Below are 27,783 nucleotides of genomic sequence, written 5' to 3'. Positions count from 1 at the left end.
CATCACGTGCCTCTTCTTCACCTTCCCCTTCACCTTCCCCTTCACCTTCAGCATCCTCCATGAAAGTATCACCGAAATGAGCAAGATAGCTTTCATCGATGAAATCATCCCCTTCTTCATCTTCTTCCATTATAACCCCTCTTTCTCCATGCTTGGTCCAACAATTATAGCTTGGCATGAAACCGTGCCGAAGCAGGTGCATGTGAACATCTCTTGAGGAAGAGTAACCCTTCTGATTCTTACAGTTAACACATGGACAGATAACAAAACCCCCTGCTTGTTCGCATTAGCCACTACGAGGAAATCTTTCAAACCCGTACTGAACTCGCCGGAGAGTCGGTTACCGTACATCCATTGTCGATTCATCTGCATTATTATAATATAAAATATATAATTAACCATCATGCATTTGTTAAACTAACTAGCTACAAACAATATAAATTAAACAATGAACTACACACACATGCATATTTTATCAACGACACATCAAAGGTTCAAGTTGCTAACCGCGATCGAGGAGGAAAAAATAAATGAGAAAGCTCAAGTGTGGCTCTAACACTTCATATCATGTTTGTTTCATGCTCTTGGGGCATTTCATCAAACACCTTATGTGCATAAGAGGAACCAAAAGCAAACCTAACACCCACTTGTGAAGTTTGTGAAGAGAATGGTTCCAAATGGCTAAGTGTTGGCTGCTGGATGGGTATATATAGGGGGGGGGGGGGGGGGGGGGGTTTATTCCCGGTTGGCCTGGCCAACCGCGACTAAAGGCCCTCAAGCCCCCCACGTGCACCGGCTGGCCACCGAGCGCCCTGGGCCCAGGCCTTTGGTCGCGGTTCGCCTCCCGAACCGCGACTAAAGGTCCCATTAGTCGCGGTTCCTACAGCTTCGCGACTTATGGGGCTCACCGAAAGCCTGTTTTTCTACCAGTGGTATCTCTGTGTCTCGCTCCTCCGCACGCAACCAACAGCTCTATACTGTGGGATCCGCTAGCGGATCATCTCGACGTCTGTGAAGCGAGATTTTGGATGAACTAGTTTACAGCTCACCCGCATGCGTGGCGGTTCACAAATCACAAGGATGGTGGACTGCACGTCATCGATGATTTCAGCTAGATATCATGCATGTCTCCACCCGCTTCTTGGTAAGCAGTCGTATCAGTGAACAATGCATCTGGTAGAGTGCATCTTGTATTTTCACACAACAATTGCTTCATTTTTACACGTCTATGGTTTAAAGAAAACCTATACAGCCAAACAATGATTCATGTAATCTTTGGGACACTTTGGATCATAGGAATTTTGTAGGCTTGGAACTCATGATTTTTTCCTATGTAAACCCCTTGGACCGTAGGATTGAGTTCACAACACAGGAAGTTTGTTCCTATGCCTCCAATCCATACAAATCTTAACATGAGCTCAAGTCCCATTATATTTTTCTTTGAGAATTCACTTTCTTCTTAATTCTGTAAAAAAAATCTAAACAAAGATAATACTCCGGCCTCTGCATCAATCGATGCACGCCCTTTTATTGCAAAGTTTAGAGATTAAAAAATTATAATTCATGGATCACTCAAAAGTGGCTACGATAATCACCATGTAGAATAATAAAAACACAGAACGTAACTGCAACATCTAATATATTAGTCGTCATCCATCTTGGTTGTAAAATATGCATGTGTAACCATCTCCAGATGATGCATGCAGTAACTGGCTCGTGCCACCCCTTGGGACAGAGAAAGGACCACATATGAATCTTGTGTGTAGTCTTGTGAATAACCTGATAATAATGAATAGCTCCAACCTTGTGAAAAGCAAGGCGTTTCTATAATTCCTTAAAGACCATAACAATCCACAAACTCTCACAAGTATCTGTGGTCCGTGCTTAGTTTATCAATCTCATTCAACCAATTATTGAACATATTCGTTCTATTAGTTGATGGTGGCAAATCAACCCGCAGGACACCACCATGGTTTCAAGCGAAATCATGGGTAGTGTAGTCAAGATGGCAAATTAAACATATGTTGTGTACTTGTTGAAGATGTTGTCTTTGTTGCCGAATATTTAAACGTCATTGATTGGACTCAGCTCAAGGATAAAAGTTTCCGATCGGACTTTCATTGGCTAGTCCTGACAACATTTGCGTCAATGTAATCGGCTTGAGTGCGTTGTTTTTGGATGAATTAAAACTTAGTCGTAGATGTACATTTGCTGCCCTTACATTTCATATATGTAACCGACTTGTAATTTAATGTTTTGGCCTAGGTGCTTGGTTTATTGTTAATGAAATTGGCTCTATGCATCGAGGAAGCACCGAAGCACACATGAGCAGTAGCCTAGTGGTTGAACGGCAGTGGCGCATCCCGACAGCCAAAATTTGAGTCACGTCGGGAACGAATTCTAGAATTCTCACCAATCAATGCTCCTCCCTGTTGGAATCATTTTTTAAAACTTACTTATAGAAAAAAAAAACTAGCAACAGTTCGTTGCTTGTCTTTATAAATACAGGAGTGGCAACACGAACCGGTACACCATGGCACAAACATAGACAGTTTAATTAGCTACCAAGCGCGAGTCGGAAGATGCAGAGCGGTGCGATAACCACCTTCTCCCTCGGACTGGGAGCACGAGGCAACATGAGCGGTCGTCTCGCAACGCGGCCGGCCGAACGGCGGCCATGTCTTTCTACCAGTTGGCAGCAGCGGCACGGGGCCGCACTGGAGTGCCGGCAGGTTTCAGCAGAAACGCAACATGAGGCTGACGATCGGTTGAACAGGAATCCTTTCGACTTCTACGCTTCTGTATGGGGAGATTTCTTCCTTCACCACCCTCGTTCAGCAGCTTCCTCCCAGCAACAGGTGGAACAATACCCTTCTCTTTACCAACATACCCTATATGCTTTCAGTTCCTACCTTTTGTTTCAAGGAAATATGGGGAGGGCATATCTTGATGTGGGATATACTTTGCCTCTCAGTAGTACTCCGTACTTGAAATTTCTAAAAGTAGCATGCTTTCTATTCCTGGGTATTTCTAATAATAGATATATCTCCAAATTGGGTAGGGGGCAGTGGCTTGTCTAGTTGTTCTGGTCCACATACATACCTTTTAGCTCTATCTATGCATCGAATCTGCTCCTCTCCTTTTCGATCCCCTTCGATTATCATTTCTCAGTATTATAACAAACACAAATATATACTAGGGATGAATGTGCAAAATTGACATCTATGAATTTATTTTGCGATGGCATGGTGTTAAGGTCTGATCATATACGAGCACACAAATAGTGTATTGACCAGTTGCTAGTAAGCTCATTTTACATGTTGCCTCTAGCAGACTAGGATGGTCGAACGAGTTGAGGAACTGAAGAAAGAGGTGGCAAAACTGATAGCTATTTCAGCTACTTGTAGCCTGCTTGAGAGGCTGAATCTCATCAATGCATTAGAGCGTCTATGCGTGGATTATCTTTTTGAAACGGAGATTGATGTTGCTTTAGTAGAAATTCACGATGCAAACGTCAATGATTATGATCTTCATACAGTGGCCCTTTGGTTCTATCTTCTCCGTAAACATGGATACAAGGTTTCACCAGGTAAGATTGATCATAGTCCAAATAATTATTTTGTATTATGTAATATATGGATGACGTTATTGGAACAATGTACCAAAGTAAAATGGTACAGTCAAAGTAGTAAATTGGGATAATGTAACAATTAAATATAACTCATGTATATGTGGTTGTTCTTGTTCGTTTTCAGTACTATTCCTTCTAATTTTTACACACTCAATGCTAACAAGTTTATGCTCCTATTTAATATTCCAGACGTGTTTGAGAAATATTTAGACAATGATGGAACTTTTGTCGCGAAAACTCCAAGGGAATTGCTGAGTCTTTACAATGCCGCTCATTTTAGTACTCATGGAGAGATCATACTTGACAAAGCTATATGCTTTACGAAAAGGAGTTTAGAAACGAAACTACCATACCTGGTAGGATCATTGGCACGTGAAATACAGTGTGCACTTGAGGTCCCTCTCCCTAGAAGAGTTGCAATTTATGAAGCAAAGATCTATATCTCTACATATGAGGAGGAGGCCACGATGAATGGAATGGTATTGGAACTTGCAAAGTTGAACTTCATTCTGATGCAACTCCAGTATCAACAAGAGCTTGAAGTCACTACAAGGTGAAACAGTTATCAGTCTGTTTTATCTTAACCTACAGCATTATAATACGTATGGTCCCAAGTTATTGAGAGGCGGAGTTTAACCTAAATTCTCTCTACATTCTTTAGATGAATTTTAAGTTTCATATTCAAAACATTGATGCTGATATATAATATACTTTTGTTAAATGTGCAGGTGGTGGACAGATCTACAAATTCGTTCAAAACTGCCGTTTGCTCGAGATAGACTCGTGGAATGTTATTTGTGGATGTTAGGAGTATACTATGAACCATCTTGTTCACGCGGCCGGATAATACTTACATTTGTGCTTAGCATTGCAGCCATCTTGGATGATATTTATGATTCATTTGGAACTCCAGAAGAGTGTGAACTGTTTACCCGGTGGATAGAAAGGTTTGTTCTTCTCTTTTCGGCGTATTTTACTTTTAAGTCCACAAAAATTTCAAACCATTTTTGGCCAAGTGTAGAATTAAAAAATAATAGAGTGCCAAGCTATCTAAAAGTAGGTAATGATTATATGCACTTCACAACATTATACTAAGTTGATTGTGGTGGTCCCTTCAACCCCATAGCTAATATATATACTTAGAGCACTCTCCTGCAACTACGCAAAATCATATCTGACGTGAAGATTACTGAAGTTCATATCGAAGTTGTGCATCAAAGTTTTTTTAGGAGTTAAATTAATTGCATGTTACTAACTCAAGCTCCATATGGATTTCTAAAACTTTAGCCGGATCTTGATGTTGAGAAGATCCTAGAACCGCACACGCCTTAGAAGAAAATTTCAAACCTCTTAATTAGTCGTGTATATCGGCCCACAGGAACACATGGCCATTCATGCACCGTCTCCTAGGGAAGAAACTTCCTTAAGACATCTTGTCCATCACGTCGTTTCCCAAGCTAGAACCACGAAAATTGGAGGAGACCTCACCCCATCACCAACGACCACGTGTATCCGAATGGTCTTCTCGGGCAAGACGGGGTGGAAGGGGCGGGAGTGTTGGGAAACATGACCGATCTAGTCACCCCTAAGTCTCCCGACGTGACACGAGCTTGAGGGATATAGCCATTTTCTTCATATGATTGTGTGTATACAAGTTTTAAAAAATTGCATAGTTAATACTCTAAAACTCTAACTTCCTTGCATCCCAACAGTCGTAAGGAATGTACTATTAACTGGCATGAATGATGGTGATTATAATACATTTTGTCATGTTTCCACAACTTGAGCGTTGTGGAGATGTGGAGCGATCGGAGTTGGATGGTAGTATCATGAAGAACCAAGCCAACCTTTGGGTGAGAGCGTCTTAACTTAAGTGGGTTCCCCACACCCTCCTCCCCCCACATGCGATACCTTCGTTCCCTCGGAGCGGGAACTCGATATCTCAATCGCTAATTATCACTAGTAATTATGTTTGTTGCCTAATTATCAAGGCCTCAAAGCTCAATTAGAGAAACTAAAGATGTGAGTCTCGATAATTTGGTTAGGGAAAATTGGATCTTCAACCTACTCACACAGGTTCAAGTCCTCGTGCATGAAGATTTGGGTTCTTACTCTTTAAAAAATTGATGGAGGGGCTTCCTCAACCGCATTCCACCTCGCTAGCAGCCAAATCAGAATGTTCGATCAATACAGGTACATGTAGGCAGAATAAGGTCAAAACTCAAAAGTCTTCTGAATCTTGTTAAAGATCACCTTGTATGGTAATGAACAAGTTGATCTTTGTTGTTAAATCCTTATGTTCGATGAGTGTTGGCAAGTGGCTCATGAAACATGTTACTTCATAGAAGCATATCCCATTTAGTTAGGTCACACCCCATTAACTCATCTCTATCCATATTTAACCTATAGTGCTTCCAAAATTCCTCTTTCTTCAAATTATTACTAAGAAAACTTCAAAATAACTAGTAATCGGGGACTTGCGAGAAGCATTTTTTGCAAAATTTCTATCAATGAGCTTTAATGAGAAATCACGAGGTTTTAACGAACTAAACCGCTTAACTTTTGAATCGATTAGAATAATGAGATTAACGAATCGAGCCTTAACAAGATGAGCTACTCGTTAGTACACCCCTACTCATGGCCTCCTCCGCTCAAACTCGAGACCTGCCAATGATCACAAACCACCACAATGCAAGACACTCAGCGCAAGCTGCAACACCCAATGGCATATTGATACGTCCAATTTGCATCACTATTTTATATCATAATTTGCTGTTATTCATTGATATATTTCATATTGGGACACATTACTTATGTTATTTCATCTATTTTGCATGTTTCATCGTTATTGGAGGATCGAACACCGGAGCCAGGATTCTGCTGGAAAAAGCACCGTCAGAACGCAATATTTCGGAAGATCAACTCTGGAAGGAAATTATACCAAAAATCCTATTTTTCAAGATGACGAAGGAAGCCAGAAGGAGGAGCCAGGAGCAGCCAGGGTGGGCCCACACCCTAGGGCGGCGCGGCCCAGGCCCTGGCCGCGCCGGCCTGTGGTGTGGAGGGCCCACGACCCCTTTCGCCTCCTTTTCTTCGCCAAACCCTTCGTCCCGAAGACCTAAGCCACAGAGGGTACCTCGCGAAGAGTTACAGCCGCCTCTGCGGGGCGGAGAACACCAGAGAGAAAAGAGCTCTCCGGCGGGCAGGAATCCGCCGGGGAAATTCCCTCCGGGAGGGGGAAATCGACGCCATCGTCACCGTCATCGAGCTGGACATCATCGCCATCACCATCATCATCATCTACACCATCATCACCGCCGTCATCACCGCTGGACACCGTCACCGCCATAGCAATTTGGGTTTGATCTTGATTGTTTGATAGGGGAAACTCTCCCGGTATCGATTTCTACTTGTTGTTGATGCTATTGAGTGAAACCATTGAACCAAGTTTATGTTCAGATTGTTATTCATCATCATATCACCTCTGATCATGTTCCGTATGATGTCTCGTGAGTAGTTCGTTTAGTTCTTGAGGACATGGGTGAAGTCTAAATGTTAGTAGTGAACTATGGATGAGTAATATTCAATGGTGTGATATTTAAGTTGTGGTGTTATTCTTCTAGTGGTGTCATGTGAACGTCGACTACATGACACTTCACCATTTATGGGCCTAGGGGAATGCATCTTGTATTCGTTTGCCAATTGCGGGGTTGCCGGAGTGACAGAAACCTAAACCCCCGTTGGTATATCGATGCGGGGAGGGATCGCGAGGATCTCGAGTTTAAGGCTGTGGTTAGATTTATTTCTTAATTACTTTCTTGTAGTTGCGGATGCTTGCAAGGGGTATAATCACAAGTATGTATTAGTCCTAGGAAGGGCGGTACATTAGCATAGGTTCACCCACACAACACTTATCACAACAATGAAGATTATTTAGCCGTATGTAGCGAAAGCACTAGACTAAAATCCCGTGTGTCCTCGAGAACGTTTGGTCATTATAAGTAAACAAACCGGCTTGTCCTTTGTGCTAAAAAGGATTGGGCCACTCGCTGCAATTATTACTCTCGCACTTTACATACTCGTACTTTATTCAACTGTTACATCAAACCCCCCTGAATACTTGTCTGTGAGCATTTACAGTGAATCCTTCATCGAAACTGCTTGTCAACACCTTCTGCTCCTCGTTGGGATCGACATTCTTACTTATCGAAGATACTACGATACACCCCCTATACTTGTGGGTCATCAAGACTATTTTCTGGCGCCGTTGCCGGGGAGTGAAGCGCTATTGGTAAGTGGAATTGGTAAGGAAAACCTTTACTGTTGTGCTGATTTTATTTCTGTCTGCTGCTATAAGTCATTATGGAGAGATCTTCTCTTCAATTTCTATTTGGGAAATCTACTACTACTGCAACGGTAGTGGATGAAGCGCCAGGTGAGGAAGTAATACCATATAAAATACCTATGAAAATTATTGAACGTGTTATGGATAACCGCTATGAAGGGGATGGAACTGTCCACCCCGGTGATCATTTACTGTTTTTGCATGAATTATGTGGTTTATTCAAATGTGCAGGTATTGCTATGGATGAAGTGAGGAAGAAACTATTCTCTTTATCGCTGTCTGGTAAAGCGGCGCATTGGTATAAATTACTGGATAATGGAGATTCTCTTGAATGGAATGATATTGTGCCCCGGTTTTATTCTAAGTTCTATCCTCCAAGTGAAATTCATAAGGATCGGAATCGCATATATAATTTTTGGCCTCATGATGGAGAGAGTATTGCCCAAGCTTGGGGGAGATTGAAGTCTTTAATGCTCAAATGCCCCATTCATGAGCTTCCTGGTAATGTTATTATTGATAATTTCTATGCAAGACTTTCTTTTCAAGACAAGACCTTGCTTGATACTTCTTGTTTTGGATCATTTACACGCAACAAAGAAGAGTTTAAAAGGGACCTTCTTGATCGAATCCAAGAAAATACTGAAGGATGGGAGAACGACAAAGATCGAGAATCAGGTATAATTTATGATTATAAATGCATTGAAGCTTTTATGGATACCTTGATAAATTTCGTAATATGAGTGCTACATATGGTCTTGATTCTCAAGTTCTTTGTAAATCTTTTTAAAGCTTTTGCCTCTCATTATGAATTGCCAAAGAAGAACTTTGATAAGTATCATGAACCATATAAAGATAAAATTGATTCATCTATTAATAAATGTGTTGTAGTTGAAACTGCTGATCATGTTATTCCTGAAGCTTATATTGAAAAAACTCCTTTCCCTGCTAAAATGAAGGAGTACTCTGTTATAAATAGTGCGGTTCATAAAAGTGAAAAGAAACCTGTAGAACACGAAGAACAAATAAAAGTTGAACTCTTTGTTGCAATAGTTAAAGATCTTGTGACTGAAAATGTGGAGGATGGTCATATTATTTTCTGTGAAGATGCTTCTAATATTGTTTCACATCCTAATAAACCCAAACAAGCTAGTGTTCCTATGCTATCTGTTAGAATTGGTGATCATTGCTATTATGGATTATGTGATATTGGTGCAAGTGTTAGTGCTATTCCGTATGAGCTTTACACGGAGATTATGCACGAAATTGATTCTTGTGAACTTGAAGATATTGATGTGGTTATTCAGCTGGCTAATAGAGAAACTATTTCTCCAATTGGTATTGTTCGAGATGTGGAAGTTTTATGCGGTAAGATTAAATATCCTGCTGACTTTTTGGTACTTGGTTCTGCTGCTAGTGATTATTGTCCTATTATCTTTGGTAGACCTTTTCTAAATACTTGTGGAGCTATTATAGATTGCAAGAAAGAGAAAATTTTGACTAAATTTGCTGGTGAATCTTATGAGTTTAACTTTTCTAAATTTACTAAAACTCCTTATAAAGCTGATTTGCCTAGTAATGATATTAAAATGGAGCAATGTGCATCTATTGTTCTTGTTCCTAATAATCCTTTGCAGCAACATTTGGAGGATAGCGAGAGCGAAATTTTTAGGAAAGAAAGAGATGAGCTTGAGGAAATTTTTCTTCGCCAACCTATTCTCAAGCATGATTTACCGGTGGAAGATTTGGGTACAACACCGCCACCAAAGGAAGATCCTGTTTTTGATTTAAAGCCTTTACCTGATAATCTTAAATATGCTCATATTGATGATAAGAAAATATATCCTGTTATTATTAGTTCTAAACTTTCAGAGATTGAGGAAGAAAGGTTATTGGAAATATTGAAGAAGCATCGAGGCGCTATTGGCTACACTCTTGATGATTTGAAAGGGATTTCTCCTTCTATTTGCCAACATGCTATTAATATGGAAGATGATGCAAAACCTGTTGTTGAACATCAGCGTCGTCTAATTCCTAAGATGAAGGAAGTGGTAAGGAATGAGGTACTATGACTCCTTGAAGCTAGTATTATATATCCTATTGCTGATAGTAGATGGGTTAGTCCTGTGCACTGTGTTCCCAAGAAAGGAGGTATGACTGTTGTGCCTAATGATAATGATGAGCTCATTCCTCAAAGAGTAGTTGTAGGGTATAGAATGTGCATTGATTTTCGAAAAGTTAATAAAGTTACTAAAAAAGATCATTACCCTTTACCCTTTATTGATCAAATGCTAGAAAGATTATCTAAAAATACTCATTTTTGCTTTCTTGATGGTTATTCTGGGTTTTCACAAATTGCTGTTAAAGCTAAAGATCAAGAGAAAACCACTTTTACTTGTCCCTATGGAACTTATGCTTATAGACGCATGCCTTTTGGTTTATGTAATGCTCCTGCTACTTTTCAAAGATGCATGTCTGCTATTTTTCATGGTTTTTGTGAAAGTATTGTAGAGGTATTCATGGATGATTTTTCCGTCTATGGGAATTCTTTTGATAGCTGCTTGCGAAACCTTGATAAAGTTTTGCAGAGATGTGAAGAAACTAACCTTGTTCTTAATTGGGAGAAATGCCACTTTATGGTTAATGAAGGAATTGTATTGGGACATAAAATTTCTGAGAGAGGTATTGAAGTTGATAGAGCTAAAGTTGAAGCAATCGAGAAGATGCCTTATCCGAGGGATGTTAAAGGTATTCGTAGTGTTCTTGGTCATGCTGGGTTTTATAGGAGATTTATTAAAGATTTCTCTAAGATTTCAAAGCCTCTTACTAATCTTCTTCAAAAAGATGTACCATTTGTTTTTGATGATGATTGTAAGGAAGCGTTTGAAACTCTTAAGAAAGCCTTAACAACTGCTCCTATAGTTGAACCCCCTGATTGGAATTTACCCTTTGAAATTATGTGTGATGCTAGTGATTTTGCTGTAGGCGCTGTTCTTGGACAGCGAGTAGATAAAAAATTGAATGTTATTCATTATGCTAGTAAAACTCTTGATGCTGCTCAAAGAAATTATGCTACAACTGAAAAGGAATTATTAGCTGTAGTTTTTGCTTGTGATAAATTTAGATCTTATATTGTTGATTCAAAAGTTACTATTCATACTGATCATGCTGCAATTAGATACCTAATGACAAAGAAAGATGCTAAGCCAAGGCTTATTAGATGGGTACTTCTGTTGCAAGAATTTGATTTACATATTGTAGATAGGAAAGGTGCTGATAATCCTGTTGCTGATAATTTATCTAGATTGGAAAATATTGCTTATGATCCTGTTCCTGTTAATGATAGTTTTCCAAATGAACAATTGGCTGTAATAAAGGTGAGCTCGCGAGACAGTCCTTGGTATGCTGATTATGCTAACTTTATTGTTTCCAAGTACTTGCCTCCAACCTTTTCAGTTCAGCAAAGGAGGAAATTCTTTTATGATTTGAGGCATTATTTCTGGGATGACCCACACTTATATAAAGAAGGAGTGGATGGTATTATGCGAAGATGTGTTCCCGAATATGAACAACAGGAGATATTGAGTAAATGTCATGGTAGTGCTTATGGAGGACATCACGCCGGAGAAAGAACCGCGCAAAAGGTTCTACAATCAGGTTTTTATTGGCCAACTCTCTTCAAAGATGCGAGAAAGTTTATTTTATCTTGTGATGAATGCCAAAGGGTTGGTAATATCTCCAGACGCAATGAAATGCCTATGAATTATACTCTTGTTATTGAACCGTTTGATTGTTGGGGATTTGACTTCATGGGACCTTTTCCGTCTTCAGAAGGTAACACTCATATACTTGTTGCTGTTGATTATGTTACTAAATGGGTGGAGGCTATACCTACAAAAAGTGTTGATGGTGAGACCTCTTTAAGAATGCTCTTAGATATTATTTTTTCTAGATTTGGAGTACCTAGATATATTATGACTGATGGAGGTTCTCATTTTATTCATGGAGGTTTTAGAAAAACTCTTGCTAGGTATGGTATTAATCATAGAATTGCTTCTGCTTATCATCCTCAAACTAGTGGTCAAGTAGAATTATCAAATAGAGAGATTAAATCTATTTTGGGAAAGACCGTTAATAAAACTAGAAAGAATTGGGCTAGTAAATTGAAGGATGCACTTTGGGCTTATAGAACTGCTTATAAAAATCCCATGGGAATGTCACCTTATAAAATGGTTTATGGGAAAGCTTGTCATTTACCTTTAGAACTAGAGCACAAAGCTTATTGGGCTGTTAGAGAATTAAATAAAGATCCTAAACTTGCCGGTGATAAGAGGTTGTTGCAATTGAGTTCCCTAGATGAATGGAGAAGTGAAGCTTATGAAAATGCTAAACTCTTTAAAGAGAAAGTTAAAAAATGGCATGATAGAAGGATTATCAAAAGAGAATTTAATATTGGGGATAAAGTCCTATTGTATCGGTCTCGTCTCAGATTCTTTGCAGGGAAATTACTCTCGAAATGGGAAGGACCATATGTTGTCGAGGAGGTGTATCGTTCAGGAGCAATCAAAATTAGCTCTCTCCAAGGCAATGCTACGCAAGTGGTGAATGGACAAAGACTCAAGCATTATATCTCAGGTGATTCCTATAATGTTGATGTCGATATTATTCAAGTGGAGACACCGGAAGATTTCATCAAAGTGCAAATTGACAGTCCGCCAGAACTCGACTTTGAATAGGTAACAGTACTGGTAATGAAAAGTACGCAATTTACCTTCCGAACTATATTTTTGCTGTTTTTGGAAAATATGAGAAATTACGAGTTCGAAACGGAGTGGAAAGGACGCACGAGGGGGTGCCACCATAGGGCGGCGCGGCCTGACCTGGGCCCGCGCCGGCCTATGGTTTGGCCGCCCCGTCGCTCCTTTCCGACTCTGGTTCGATCTGGTATTTTCCTTATTTCGCGAAAATATTTGCTATATAATCTCCCGGACCCCTGGAGGTCCGTGTATCGTGTTTTCGACGTGTTTTGTTTCGAGCTGTTTCTGCCAGGATTTGTTTCGGATCTAGAGTCATCATGTCTTCGTCGGAAACTCCGAAGGACGGCTCCAGCAAGGATGTTGGCAACTTGTATATGGAGGAGCTGAAGATGCACCCCAAGGAGTTGCTGCTCGTTGAAGGAGAACTGCAGGTCAAGGATGTCCAGGGTCCTAAAGGAGAAGGAAGCCGTGCTGCTAGTTTCAGGATCCCCGAGACCAAGACGTCGTTTCTTGATGGAGAGCCTCTTCCTTGGAAGTTTGATGACGGGAGTTCATCACCACCATCGCCGCAGGAGTAATTCATCATCGGTATTGGCATCCCCTTGGTTTGTTCCAAGCTTGGGGGAGTGCCGCGGTATCACATTATCACTACCTTTTACTTTTATTGTCAAGTAGTGTCATATCATGAGTAGGGAAGTTATCATATAAGATGGGTTGCGTTTGGAAGTATCTCTCCTTTAGTTGGTTGTCTATGTATCCCTTGGTGTGAGTTATCGTTATGGAATATTAATGAGAAGTCTTATCATTTACATATTGCACATCTTATTTTAGTTTGCAATCTTTACTATATGATTCACCTTGTTGTTAGTATTGGTATCACTTTGGGAGCATTGAATAAATCTATTTGGTTTTGGCAAACTTAGCATGGGTCAATAGCAACAACACTTTAAGGTTTAAATAGAAAAGAGAAATACATGTAGATGTTTCATTGTCTTTCTTGTTAGCTCATAGCTTATTATTCTAAAGTTAAAATTGTTTGTGCTTACAAGGAAGATGCATGATTGTTTCTATCACATATATATTTGTTTGTTTCCCTCGACTCTTATGCTTGCTAATTAACCTTGCTAGCCAAAGACACATCTTGAGAGGGAATACTTCTCGTGCATCCAAACCTTAACCCAAACCTATGCCATTTGTGTCCACCATACCTACCTACTACATGGTATTTTCTGCCATTCCAAGTAAATACTTCATGTGCTACCTTTAAACAATTCAAAACTTAGTATCTCTTATTTGTGTTAATGTTTCATAGCTCATGAGGAAGTATGTGGTGTTTTATCTTTCAATCTTGTTGGGCAACTTTCACCAATGGACTAGTGGTTTCATCCGCTTATCCAATAATTCTGCAAAAAGAGCTGGCAATGGGATTCCCAGTCCCAAATTAATTAAATTAAATAGACACTCCTCCATGGTATGTGATTGATGGACGGCACCCGAAGGATTCGGTTAGCCATGGCTTGTGTAAGCAAAGGTTGGGGGGAGTGTCATCATCATAATAAAACTAAAATAAAAAGGCACTCCTTCATGGTATGAGATTGTTGGCAGGCACCCGAGGATTCGGTTAGCCATGGTTTGTGAAAGAAAGGTTGGAAGGAGTGCCACACAAAATGAAAATAATATGGGAGCCGCTCTTAGGAGGTTGTCTGGCAAGGGGGTTAGAGTACCCGCTACCAGTCGTTGACAACAACAAACACTTCTCAAAATGTTACTTTTATTCTCTTTATATGATTGCAAAACTGAAAAAGCTCTAGCACATGATTTAATCCCTGCTTCCCTCTGCGAAGGGCCTGTCTTTTACTTTATGTTGAGTCAGTAAACCTATTTCCCTCCATCTCAAGCAAGCATTTGAGTAGTTGTGATCAAACCATTATATTGTGATTTGCTACATCATGTCTTTTATTCTTCCTTGTTTAGTACAAGTTTTATCTGAATGAATATAGCTTTGCAAGTTATCAATGACCATGAGAAGACCATTATGATTGAGTATGCAAGTTGTGCCTTATAAACTCTAACATGAGAGCGCTGCTCAATAAGATAAATATAATCTGTTAGTTGTTCTCTGACCAAGAACGAAGTTTGCCATCACCAATCATGATTTCTCATGCACCTTTACTTGTGATTACCCTATACTTGTTTCAATATGAGTTATAAGAGGTTGTCTACTATAATGTCCTGTGTGAATGAATATGATGCTTCTTGTCCGTATTTTATTTATCGACTCTTCACTCCATAAACATGTGGTCATGTCTATCGAGCTCAGTTTCGCTTGGGGACAAGCGAAGTCTAAGCTTGGGGGGAGTTGATACGTCCAATTTGCATCACTATTTTAAATTTGCTGTTATTCATTGATATATTTCATATTGGGACACATTACTTATGTTATTTCATCTATTTTGCATGTTTCATCATTATTGGAGGATCGAACACCGGAGCCAGGATTCTGCTGGAAAAAGCACCGTCAGAACGCAATATTTCGGAAGATCAACTCTGGAAGGAAATTATACCAAAAATTCTATTTTTCAAGATGACGAAGGAAGCCAGAAGGAGGAGCCGGGGAGCAGCCGGGGTGGGCCCACACCCTAGGGCGGCGCGGCCCAGGCCCTGGCCGCGCCGGCCTGTGGTGTGGAGGGCCCACGACCCCTTTCGCCTCCTTTTCTTCGCCAAACCCTTCGTCCCGAAGACCTAAGCCACAGAGGGTACCTCGCGAAGAGTTACAGCCGCCTCTGCGGGGCGGAGAACACCAGAGAGAAAAGAGCTCTCCGGCGGGCAGGAATCCGCCGGGGAAATTCCCTCCGGGAGGGGGAAATCGACGCCATCGTCACCGTCATCGAGCTGGACATCATCGCCATCACCATCATCATCATCTACACCATCATCACCGCCGTCATCACCGCTGGACACCGTCACCGCCGTAGCAATTTGGGTTTGATCTTGATTGTTTGATAGGGGAAACTCTCCCGGTATCGATTTCTACTTGTTGTTGATGCTATTGAGTGAAACCATTGAACCAAGTTTATGTTCAGATTGTTATTCATCATCATATCACCTCTGATCATCTTCCGTATGATGTCTCGTGAGTAGTTCGTTTAGTTCTTGAGGACATGGGTGAAGTCTAAATGTTAGTAGTGAACTATGGATGAGTAATATTCAATGGTGTGATATTTAAGTTGTGGTGTTATTCTTCTAGTGGTGTCATGTGAACGTCGACTACATGACACTTCACCATTTATGGGCCTAGGGGAATGCATCTTGTATTCGTTTGCCAATTGCGGGGTTGCCGGAGTGACAGAAACCTAAACCCCCGTTGGTATATCGATGCAGGAGGGATCGCAGGATCTCAGAGTTTAAGGCTGTGGTTAGATTTATTTCTTAATTACTTTCTTGTAGTTGCGGATGCTTGCAAGGGGTATAATCACAAGTATGTATTAGTCCTAGGAAGGGCGGTACATTAGCATAGGTTCACCCACACAACACTTATCACAACAATGAAGATTATTTAGCCGTATGTAGCGAAAGCACTAGACTAAAATCCCGTGTGTCCTCGAGAACGTTTGGTCATTATAAGTAAACAAACCGGCTTGTCCTTTGTGCTAAAAAGGATTGGGCCACTCGCTGCAATTATTACTCTCGCACTTTACATACTCGTACTTTATTCAACTGTTACATCAAACCCCCCTGAATACTTGTCTGTGAGCATTTACAGTGAATCCTTCATCGAAACTGCTTGTCAACACCTTCTGCTCCTCGTTGGGATCGACATTCTTACTTATCGAAGATACTACGATACACCCCCTATACTTGTGGGTCATCACATATCGCTGTTGGACATCGGAGCTATGATCACACATGACCGAGGAAGGGTTGTCAAAGCATCGGATTGGTGAGGACACGAAGGTACAATGTCATTTTAGATCAGCCATAGTCTGTGAGGCAAGGTATTACGTTAATCTCACATGTGAACTGCTTTGTGCATTTAGTTCACGGAAAATTTTGATGATAGTTAGAGCCACCATATTTTTGCTCACCAACATGTTATGCCACCTTTTAGGATTAAGTCCCTTCGTTCTAAAATTTAGTCAGAATCCAACATCTTATATGTTTTATTAAGTTTATAGACAAATTTATGAACATCCACAACATTAAATCAGTATCAATATATCCACCGCAAATATCTTCCCATAGTGCATTATTCAATATATATTTTAGATTTTAATATTATACTCTATGTTTATGGTTAAACTTGATAAAAATTGACTTTTATCTATTTCATATGCCCTTATATTTTAGAACAGAGGTAGTAGTACCTAATAAGACATGGGTCGCAAGCAAGTTTCTTTCGAGACTACGCCTACTGAGTTAGAGGCAAAATACAGCCCCACCCCTTCCACCCACCCAATTTGGGCCGTCGTTTGACCAGTTGGAGAGCAAGAGGGGGACAACCATGGGTGGATGTGGCAAAGGAGACATGGTTGATATGAGTAGGACACTAATGCGGTGTAGTTGAGAGGAGTAGGCGGAAGTGGTTATGGGTTGATATGAGCAGACTACGCCATGGCTAATATATTGATTAGGGAGAGAGTGGAAGAAGCATATCTAGCTATTGGGTTTAGGGCTTTTGTAAAAAAATGTGTTTGTCTCCTATAGGGTACGAGCGAACACTTGGTGGGTGTGTCCGTCCACGTAGAGGGTACCATGGCTAATATATTGATTACAGAGAGAGTGGTAGAAGTACACCTAGCTCTAGGGTTTATGATTTTTTGTAAAAAAGAATCGTGTTTGCCTCCTATAGGATACGAGCTAACACTTTGGTGGGTGTGCCCGTCCACATTTTTGATCCACGCCAATATTTGGCATTGACATAGAAAGAATGTTTTAGAGATGCTTGATGTTAAGTCCACATCAAGAATACATTATGTAGTACTGCAGATGGCTAACAGTGATGAAAGTGGGTGTCATAAAAAAGATAATAACATTCATGTTGGTTACTTTCCGTGACGAATATTTTCTTAGGAATACATTTACCATCAGGGATTTGAGATTTTGAGGGTAGTGAGTGAGAATTATTTCATGTGTAGCTGGGATCCAAAGGCGGCACATGATCTACCAGAATGCATGCAGTATGCGATTGGAAAGATTATGGAGACATATCAGACCATTGATAATGAACTACCACAGAAGGACAAGTACCGTATGACCTACCTCAAAAACTTTGTAAGTGACCTTTACCATTGTATGTCACATGTCATGTCCATCTTTTTTGAAAGTATTATTAAAAATTATATTTCTAAGTCTACTGAACAATGAGCAAGTACAGTTGCATTTTAAGTCCATTTTTCAATTATTTTCAAATATGTGAATTTATCTATATTTACCCGTGTCGTATTCCAATTTTCAGACAGTAGATCTCGTTAAAAATTACAACAAGGAGGTTAAAATGCGTGAAGAAAGTTATGTCCCAAAATCAGTCGAAGAACACCTGCAGATATCAGCAAGGACTAGCGCATGTCACCTGCTTGCTTGCACTTCGCTTGTCGGAATGAATGAAGTAGCAACAAAGGATTCTTTTGATTGGGTCTCCACTATGCCTGAAATTGTGCAGAGGCTTGGCATAATCATCAGACTATTAGATGATATCATGACATACGAGGTAACAAGTTGTACTTAATTTTGTCAGAAAAGCGCACAATTAAAGATATTGCATGGATCTTTTTTGATATACTCTGTATCAACTACGGATCTACCCTGTGTCTGCAGCGAGAGCAGATGACACCTCATGTTGCTTCCACCATAGACAGCTACATGAAACAGCACAATGTCTCGATCCAAACGGCACGCGAGAAGATATGGGAGCTTAAAGAGGAGTCGTGGAAACATTTCAATGCCCACTGGATGGAGCCTGATAACGACCAGCCGAGGAAGCTGCTTAAGGTCATATTCAACCTCACGAGAACGATGGAGTTCATGTATAACAAAGATGACAACTTCACCTACTGTCGCAACCTCAAGGATACCATCCATTCGTTATTCGTAGAGACTTTTGACATTGTCTAGTATAAAGCAGCCAACAGATGTCCTAGTGTGTTTATTATCTTCTAATAAAACAATGTATCCAATCGTGCACAATGTTGTACGGGGACTACAAGAGGTGCAAAGGTGTACCTGAAAGTAGAACTTCGAATATAACAGGACGTAATGGATGAAACATTTTCTCATAACTAAGTATGATGTTGTATTTCTTTTTCCGTAGTTTATTTCAAGGGAGGGTCTAGAGATCAGTCTCTCAGTCGCTGACATCAGTAGCTTATTAAGCCGTGTACTACTTTAGTTTTGGCATCTAGTTTTGTGGGTTCGCAATTTTCACTAGAAAAAATAATCCGTACAACCATTTAAGACATAAGAAAAATCTTAGTAGCAATTTACGTGTAACTGGAAAAGACTCAGTTGCAACCCACATGTAAGTGAAAATTCTAACTTGCAACGCATGAGTAACTGGAAAAATCTCAGTTGCAACCCATATGTATGTGGAAATTCTTAGTTGCAACATATGCGCAACTGGAAAAATCTCAGTTGCAACGCTCATGCAATTGGAAAAAAAAAACAGTTGCAACCCATGTAACTGGAAATTCTTAGTTGCGACGCAAGCGGAAAAATCTCAGTTGCAACCCACATGTATGTGGAAATTCTTAGTTGCAACATATGCGCAACTGGAAAAATCTCAGTTGCAACGCTCATGCAATTGGAAAAAAAAATCAGTTGCAACCCACATGTAACCTAAAAAATCTCAGTTAACCCACATACAACTGGAAATATGTCGTTTGCAACACACGCATAACTGGAATGCGCGAAAAGCGGTTCCATGGGAGAGAGAAAGACGCATTGTAGATAGGAACCGTCACCACGAGTCCACTCCACATAGCCCACTCCGCGAGGCCCACAAAAAATAAGTCAGCCCGCTTATGCGTCGGGCCAACAACAACACAAACAGCTCAAAAGTTAGAGCACAAATCTACAAGCATAAAATACGAATCTCCAATCGCTCGACTTAAACTTATTAAGTATCAGGCGCCTGATTTCCAGCAAATCCGTTATTTCAAACAGAAAAATAATGAAGATATATTATTTTATCAGTTACATAGGTTGACATCGGACCAAAGACACTTGCCCGTTGTTCAAACATGACTTTGTCTTATCGAAGTTTAGTTTTCTTGTATACAATGCTAAAAATGCATGGTCAAACTTTGCAAGGCTAATATATATGTTTTCTATCGTTTGACATGAGGAAATGAATTGTGATTCCTACTCTGCCAAAAATATGCACATTTAAAACTGATTATTGTTAACAAACAACACATACAAGCCTTTGCGGTGGCAGTCATCGAGGAGTGCTCTGTCCTTTGTGGCGGTTCTTAATGAGAAACTTCCTTAGAACAGCATACTCATGCACCTTATCCATTACATCATCGCATTAGTTGATTTCAATAATAGACCATGTTTTCCAATGTTCAAGAGAGAAAATCATCGTTTTCGTTGCAAGACTGAAGTATTGTATTTGTCTATTTAACATCGAACAGTTGCCATGATAAAGATGCATAGTAACCAAATGCTTTTCTACGCAATGTAGAACTAGTGAACGTACACTTGGGAAAAACTCGGGCCGGGCCAGGTTTCGGGCCAAGCCCAAAAAAAACCGAAGCTAAAATATTAAGCATAAACCCGGCCCGGCCCGACTGTCGGGCCTATAAATCGAGCCTGAACCCGGTCCGAACTGGCAAAATCCCAGCCCGGCCCGACAAGCCCCGCCCGAACCTTGCCTAAATCGCAAAGCTGCAATCCCGAGCCCGGCCCGGCCTGACGTTCGGGCTAAAAACAAGCCCAAACCCGGCCCGAAGTGCAAGCCCGACCCAGTCCGGCCCGAAATTTTCGGGCCAGGTCATCCGGACCGGCTGCCCATGCCCAGCTATATGAATGAGTATTCAAGTGTTTGCAACAATTAAGAAATGATATCATTCCAGAAAAAATATATAGTAGTATGGTGCAACCTTATATCGTTCTAGGGTGATGTACATACACTGTCAACCAAGTAAATTTAATTTATGTTATTTTAATGTAGTAAATAATTAGCACCTAATCAAGCAAGTACATGGCAACAATCTTGAAATCGGATAGGAAATTTCAGGTAGATACATTTTGATATAAAAAAGTTTCTCATCGGAGGTCGTATGCAACCAGAAATTCCGTTTTACCGAAACATGCCGTTATTTTGCATAATATATCAAAATTCATGTTTTAATTTTCACTAAAACTAGATAGTATAACACATGAGCATCTCAAAGGATTTTATTTTTAAAAAATTTCTATCATTTTCTTCTATTTTTTCGAAAACCGAAAAGGTAATCCACGAGGGGTGGGTGTGTATGTGTAGAGGGAAAAATATGTGGGAGTCTTACCGCCGGCGCACCCGCATGCTGGTGTGCTGTTTGCACTTGCATGCTGGTGCGCCGGCGGTAAGGCTCCCACAGATTTTTGGGGTGGCCTGGACCTGGCCGACCCTTATTCCCGGCGCATATTTACCTCGCTGCGCCAGCGGTATTTAAGCACCATCGGCGGCCCGTAAAGTAGGTGCGTTGGTGGCAAATACCACCGGCGTGCACCTTTTTTATCGCGCCGGTAACCCTGGGTCTATAGCCTATTTCCTAGTAGTGACCTTTTCGAAAAGCACAAATATATCATTTAAACAACTTCTTGGGGTGCTTGCCCCGTTTTTTGCTAAGTACATGTGTCCAAGTATCCTCCACCCCATATTTGTCCTCCACATCATCATAATTTTCAAGAGTAACAGGTATTGGGCTGGGGCTAGGAGGAAATGTTTTCTCCTAGCATCCTCTACCAAATTATTCTCCATAACTTCCTTCCCTAGGTTAATTCCTACATTCTTAGCTTTGTTATCTAGCTCAACAAATAGTAAACATGGAAAGGATTAGAATTCATTATACCTGTCATTTTTGACGAAGCAGGGATCTTCAAATTGCTTTTCACCTTCATTTCCTTAACCTTGTCCATCATGTTCACTGATCTACCAATCCTGGAGCTTTGTCTTGTAGGCTGCACTGGCCTCCACTTCATTTTCTGTTTCTTGGACGTCAACTAGGAACTCCTAGTTTGTCTGCCATCTCGTCTCCCTTAAGCATATTCCCAAAGCTTGGCATAATGTCATATGGTAGTTGGACGGCATTTGCTCTAGTACAACCCCTCCACCAAACTCAGTTTTGGTTCAAACACTAAGACGATTCAGATTGCTCGATACCCCTTCATAATTAATGTCACGATAGTCTTTTAGAAAATTAAATGGGTATACGTAGCCATATACCAAACCTGTAGGACCCAATTTATTTGTACAAATATGTAGCATACATATAGGTACGGTTGGGTGTACGTACGCCGTTGTGACTCATCAGCGGAGACTCTGTCGGGCGGTGGCGGTCGAGGCCAGCAGGCAGGAGGCACGGCAAGGTAGCGGCATACCGTCCACGAGGCACTGCGAGTGTGCCTCGTGGCGCTGGCCAGCACGAGCATCGACAGGGTAGCGGCGACGTGAAGCCAGTTCAACGGCGTGGGGTTCGGACAGACAGTCTGGCAACGTTCCAGCCGGCCAGTCCGGCACGTTAGAGAAGAAGGAGCGTAGTGTCAGACATGTCCGGCGGCTTGTCCAGCAACAGCGGTCGTGATCGCTAGCGGCGGCGGCGGACATGATCGGCAACGACAGCTCATGTAGTTGATGACGTTCATATCATGGACTCGTGGAGCTTTTGATGGAGATCGTGTATGCTCCATCTATACGGTATATCCACGTATGAGTATACCGGCTTTCAAGTCAAAAAAAAAAGTATCCGGCTTTGGATATGGGTTTTGTAGGGCTAACGGTTAATTAATTAATTAATTTCGCTAATTATTTAAAAGCCCAAACTGAGTTTGGGGGAGGGGGCTGTAGTGGAGCAAGCCTCGTAGTTGGATATCTATATATGCCACTTCTGATTGTTGGACATCAACCTCATATGAAGATTTTTCCTCTTGGCAGAAAGCAGCCACTTCCTCCAGAGAATTTTTTTAGATAAAAGAGCATGGCTCTAACCTCTGCATCAATAGATGCACATGGTTTGCTTTATTAACCAAAGTATCCAATTCACCAAAGATTCAACATCACTTATTACATTCACGGATCAAAATCACTTCCTCCAGAGAAAGAGCTCATCCACAACTGACTCAAGTTGAACAGTCGTGTGCTTCCCTCCAGGGCATGTCTATGTACCAGTATAGGAGCTAGAAGAGTTGTTGGTTACATCTTTGGATCTGTCATCAGTATCCATGCCTCCATTTCCACCTAGCCTAGGATTTCTATTGGTATTCCCATTGTCACTAGGTACACCACCATTCTGATCATGGTCATGTACTTGAACCACCAGGTTCTCAGGTACCAGGCTAACATTCTACAACTTAGCAGTAAACTGTAATTTTCATGAAAGTTAAACAGTCTTCCAGAAGGAATGTTGGAAGAATCTCTGTGTAAAATCCTAACTCTCACCACCTCAGCATAATTTATGAAGACACTAGCCAATCCACCTCTCTAAGCAGTCCACAAGCAGACACAGCCTGATCAATAATGTTTCACACCATGGTCATCAAAGTTTCATACCATGGTGGGAGCAGAGTACTATTCTGCATCATCCACGCCTCCATGAGAGACACAACTGGCTCAAGGTCATCACTCCATCGACTGACCTTGACAATTAAACCATCTCTTGACAGACTAAATCTAGGGTATCCAATCTCTTGGCTGGGTGTAATTGGTATCTCTTGGCGGCGCATCTCCGCTAGTTTTTACTTTCTCCCACCTGGTGTCCTCCTCATCTTCCACCCTACCAAAATACCGATCGAGACTCTCCCCGATCTGGTGGTGGCTGTCCTTTGTTGCCGGCCTCTCGATCTGGCTGCCGCTGCCGTGCGTCGCTGGCCTCACGATCTGGCCGTCGCCTTCCTGCTTCGCCATCTTCCTGATCTATTAGGTGACCGGCCTTCCGATCTTGGGGTCGACGCCATGGATTCACGTCCTTTGGCATGGCAAGGAATCTGGATGCCCCTGATCCATGCACATGCACGCGGGTGGCTGGCTGTGCGCATATGCATGCGAACATGATTGTTGGCCGGCCGGCCGGCGTGGGCGTTGGGATTCGCGAGCCTTTCTCCAGTGATTTGGTGTCTCTGCCTCCCAATTGATCTGAAACAGGTCTTGGGTGAGGCACTGCCACCGACATACACGGGACTCGGCGGCACGGATCCTCATGTTTCGTCAACACCATCGGCACGTCGATCACCTCGATTACTTTGGTGCTGGCAGATGCGAGGTATGTCACAATGGTTACTCTTGCAATGTCAGAGAAAATACCTCAGTGGCACATCTCGAGTTTGAGACTGTTAAGTGATGCCGAGAAAAGCGGGAAAGATGATGAAAGGTTGACAGGTCGCTTTGCCTAGGCATGGTTCTTGGCCACGTGGTGATGTCCATGTCAAGATCATGCAGGCGAGCAACTGTCTTTGGGTGAAGCAATGTATGAGGAGAAGATGATACTTCACAGTGCGGCGTGCGAATACGGTTTCATTTGCGTGACAAAGTTCACGTCAAAATCGTGCATGTTGCGATTGTGAGCCTGATGACCAGCGCTTTGTAGTAGTGTTGTTTCATACATGCTACTCAAAGTGGCTGATCGTTTTGGCAGGTGCTATGTTTTCTTGTTTTTCTTTTTTTTTACCTTTTTTTTTGGGCTGCGTGCATCCTTGATATCTCGATTAGTTCTTGATGTCTCGTTGTTGCAGAGGCTGGATGTAATTGATATCTTATTGATATTAATATATTTCTTTTATTGAAAAAATTAATATATTCCCTTTATCGAAAACTGAGATATGTGGAGGGGATTTGACAAGGAAGGACCAATCAGAATTTTACAAGGAAGGACCAATCACCCAGTTCCCTAATTTTCCATAGCTAATTGGTTTTATGAATGTTTGCAAATTCCTGAGCTAATTTCTCCTTGTTGACTGTGTCCTCCTCCACTGTTACCACATCACAGTTCCTAGTGGAGGAATCAGGAATCAGGATTTCTATGTGATAAATCCGTATCTTGCCACCTAGTGAGGCATTTTGAGCACGCATAGGACAATCACCGTAGGAATGACCCGTCCTTAGAGCATGTCTAACAGGCCCCTTATAACCCGCCCACCCCGTAAAATTCCGGCGAGATACGGGGCAGGCGCGGTTTGGACCGTCTAGCAGGCCCCGTATTCGGGCCGCCCCGTTTCGGCGGAATACGGGGCCCAGGAAATCGACCCCTCCGCCCCCTACTTATACCGGGCGCAGGTGTGAGTGACGGGTTAACCCCTCACTCGCAACCCTAGCTCCGCCGTGCGCCGCCGCCTCCTCCTCCTGCTCCGGCGAGCAATTAGTCGCTCCCCCGCGCCGCATTCCACCCGCCGCCACCTGCATGGACTCCCGCCGCCGTAGTAGAGCCTCTCCGGCGAGCGGATCGAAGCGATCCCGCTCGCCGGACACCGTGGAGGAAGCCTGGCGGCTCAAGTGCAAGCTTTCCGCCGCGGGGAGCCGCCGTGCGGCGTGCCGGTACGCCGGCGCGCTGTACGTGCCGGATCCGCTCCGGGAGTACGCCGCGGGTGGGCGGTGGTACCGGCAAGACCCGCCGCTCAAGCCGATGAGCGGCGAAGCCTTCGAGAAGTGGCGCGCGCAGTGGCAGCGCGACCGCGCGGCGAAGGCGGCATGGAGGGCGACCATCGGCAGCACCAGCGGCGGTGGAAGCGGAGGCGGCGAGGAGGAAGAGGAGGCGGCGGAGGAGGAGGAGGACGCGGCCATCCGGCGTGCGGTGGCCGAATCCGAGGCGGATGCCGCCGAGAAAGCTCGGGCGGAGGCAGAGGAGGAGGCGGCGGCCATCGCCGCCGTGGCGGAATTCCAGGCGAAGGAGGCTGCCGCCAGGGCGGAGGAGGAGGCTGCCGCCAGGGTAGAGGAGGAGGCTGCCGCCAGGGGGCCCTTCGTGCCATTCATCATCCTCGAGTAGCTAGGATCGCAGTAGATCGCTATGTATATGTATGATCAATGAATGAACTATGGTTTAATTTTTCTGGGGTTCTAATTTTTTAAAATACAGGGCGGGGTCTGCTAGATGAAATGGTTCAGCAAGACGCACTTTTGGGATACGGGGCGAAAAACTCGCGTTATACGGGGCATAGAAATAAGGGACCTGTTAGACATGCTCTTACAGATGAAGCAAAACTGTTGGTTTGTACAGACACCCTTGTCATGACTAGGTTCTTAATTAAGAAGTGAAGTGAGAGCAGGGTTGGTAACTTCGCGGTCATGCTAGTGATATTTGATGACAACCAGATGACTAAGAATTAATCTTTAATTTGGCCAATTTTCAGTCAGACTAAAAGCATTGTTGCCAGTACACGGACGGTCCTACCGGACTAGCCAGACAACTAACGACGCAGCCGCTCTCTGTAGCTGTTTTTTCCTGCCAGGCGAAGCCAAGCACTCACCACCAAAATGAAGGCGCAAATGGAGAGAACACCCACATGGAAATGCAAACTCGCTACAGAAAACTACTATAGTACAAGCCAACAACACCTAACTACGACACTAGCTAATTAAGCTGCCCGTTGACAACACGTGCTTCTTTTGGCTAACCACCGAAAATTAGTACTACGGCTAATATTTTTCCCCAACCAGGCGTAACCAACGACAAAGAGGGCGCAAATTGGAGAACACACAAGATGGGGTACAAGAAAAACTCGCTACAGAAAACTAGAACATGTAATATTTGGTAACAACACTAAGCTACGTTCTTCGTTTGGCTTGCAGCTACTCTGCTCCGTCCATCCGGAGCGGCGGGTTGTGGCGGTCGCGGGGAAGCCTGAGGCGGCCGAGCGCGCCGGCGGGGACGAGCTCGAGGTTCTCGCAGTTGCAGATCTCGATCATGAAGCCGTCGGGGTCCTTGAAGAAGAGCTGGTCGATGGGCGACCCCTCCTCCTCGTTGATGGTCCTCTTCATGTACCTGATCCCCATCTCCTTGAGCCTCTTCTCCAAGGCGCCCATGTCCTCACACTACACGCAAGGAAAGGAAGCCAATCTTACTAGTACGTACTATTGACTTGCCATCTGAATCTTAGCAAACACACTTACCTGGAACGAGATGTGGTTATCCATGGGGTCGAGCTCGCCGGGGTTGACGTCGGCGGCTCGCGGAGCGTCGTCTCGCTGGACCAAATGGATCCCGACACCGTAGTTGAATAGCCTGGACACGGTACAAATATTTCTTCAGCTAACTAGCGGACGTCACCGTGCGTATGCGGTTAATCGGTGGCATGGACTGAGGACGTACCAGGCGCCGGAGAAGTCGAGCGCGGGAGGGCGGTGGACGAGGACGAAGCCGAGGGCCTTGACGTAGAACCGCACGGAGGCGTCGACGGACTTGCAGAGGCGGGAGATGTGGTTCAGCGCCATCAGCGGCATCGGCGGCACGTCCTCGTACAGCTTCTCGATCGCCGCCGGGTCGACGACCCCGCCGCCGCCGCCGCCGTTCGCGTCGCCCTTACACTCTTCTCCCATCTCGCCGGCGTACGTATTCTCTGAACGATCGTCCGAAGCACACACAGGGTGCGCCGCCTTTTAATCCTAGCTTTGGGGGCGCTCCGGTCGGTCGTGCATGACTGCATGGCGTGTATACGCGTCGCGTCGATGGGCGACCACGTATGTCCGTATGGTTTTGCGTGCGGCACGACTGCGGATCGACGGATGTGTCAACTGAGAGGCTCGCCACGGCAACTTCGGGAGGAGATGTCCGTCGCTGTCAGGTCGGCACTGGATTCCCATGTCCTTGGACCATCTGACCATGTGATGAGCAGTTAGCCACTGAAAGCGCCCTTTGGTACCATCG

The 27,783-nt window shown here is 43.0% G+C and overlaps 2 protein-coding genes and 1 long non-coding RNA gene across 3 annotated transcripts; 2 read left to right on the top strand and 1 right to left on the bottom strand.

Annotated features, from left to right (window-relative positions):
* Positions 1-2,518: 2,518 nt before the first annotated feature.
* On the top strand, positions 2,519-18,959 carry LOC127331812 (alpha-terpineol synthase, chloroplastic-like). The gene is made up of 7 exons (XM_051358015.2): positions 2,519-2,858; positions 3,334-3,589; positions 3,821-4,184; positions 4,360-4,578; positions 17,866-18,001; positions 18,186-18,437; positions 18,545-18,959. The coding sequence occupies exons 1-7, from the start codon at positions 2,583-2,585 to the stop codon at positions 18,839-18,841; spliced, it is 1,800 nt and encodes a 599-aa protein (XP_051213975.1). The 5' UTR covers positions 2,519-2,582; the 3' UTR covers positions 18,842-18,959.
* A 4,761-nt stretch (positions 18,960-23,720) lies between these two features.
* On the top strand, positions 23,721-24,590 carry LOC127329877 (uncharacterized). The gene is made up of 2 exons (XR_007869040.1): positions 23,721-24,189; positions 24,320-24,590. It is a non-coding gene; the product is annotated as an uncharacterized lncRNA (long non-coding RNA).
* A 1,833-nt stretch (positions 24,591-26,423) lies between these two features.
* On the bottom strand, positions 26,424-27,456 carry LOC127329876 (glyoxylase I 4-like). The gene is made up of 3 exons (XM_051356291.2): positions 27,229-27,456; positions 27,030-27,141; positions 26,424-26,951 (listed from the first exon to the last, which is right to left on the bottom strand). Exons 1-3 carry the CDS (start codon positions 27,453-27,455, stop codon positions 26,709-26,711), a joined length of 582 nt encoding a protein of 193 aa, XP_051212251.1. The 5' UTR covers position 27,456; the 3' UTR covers positions 26,424-26,708.
* Between the last annotated feature and the right edge of the window lie 327 nt (positions 27,457-27,783).

The sequence above is a fragment of the Lolium perenne genome, chromosome 2 (genome assembly GCF_019359855.2).
Source record: "Lolium perenne isolate Kyuss_39 chromosome 2, Kyuss_2.0, whole genome shotgun sequence".
NCBI classification, from domain to species: domain Eukaryota; kingdom Viridiplantae; phylum Streptophyta; class Magnoliopsida; order Poales; family Poaceae; genus Lolium; species Lolium perenne.
This window is presented reverse-complemented; position numbering and strand designations above follow the sequence as displayed.

Bases quoted from the DNA above. Each gene is read 5' to 3' on its own strand.
- LOC127331812 (XM_051358015.2), top strand. From the start codon at position 2,583: ATGCAGAGCGGTGCGATAACCACCTTCTCCCTCGGACTGGGAGCACGA. The intron at 2,859-3,333 runs GTGGAACAATAC...TGCCTCTAGCAG, and splicing joins CAGCTTCCTCCCAGCAACAG to ACTAGGATGGTCGAACGAGT. The intron at 18,438-18,544 runs GTAACAAGTTGT...CTGTGTCTGCAG, and splicing joins ATGATATCATGACATACGAG to CGAGAGCAGATGACACCTCA.
- LOC127329876 (XM_051356291.2), bottom strand. From the start codon at position 27,455: ATGGGAGAAGAGTGTAAGGGCGACGCGAACGGCGGCGGCGGCGGCGGG. The intron at 27,142-27,228 runs GTACGTCCTCAG...TACCGTGTCCAG, and splicing joins CTCGACTTCTCCGGCGCCTG to GCTATTCAACTACGGTGTCG. The intron at 26,952-27,029 runs GTAAGTGTGTTT...CCTTGCGTGTAG, and splicing joins ATAACCACATCTCGTTCCAG to TGTGAGGACATGGGCGCCTT.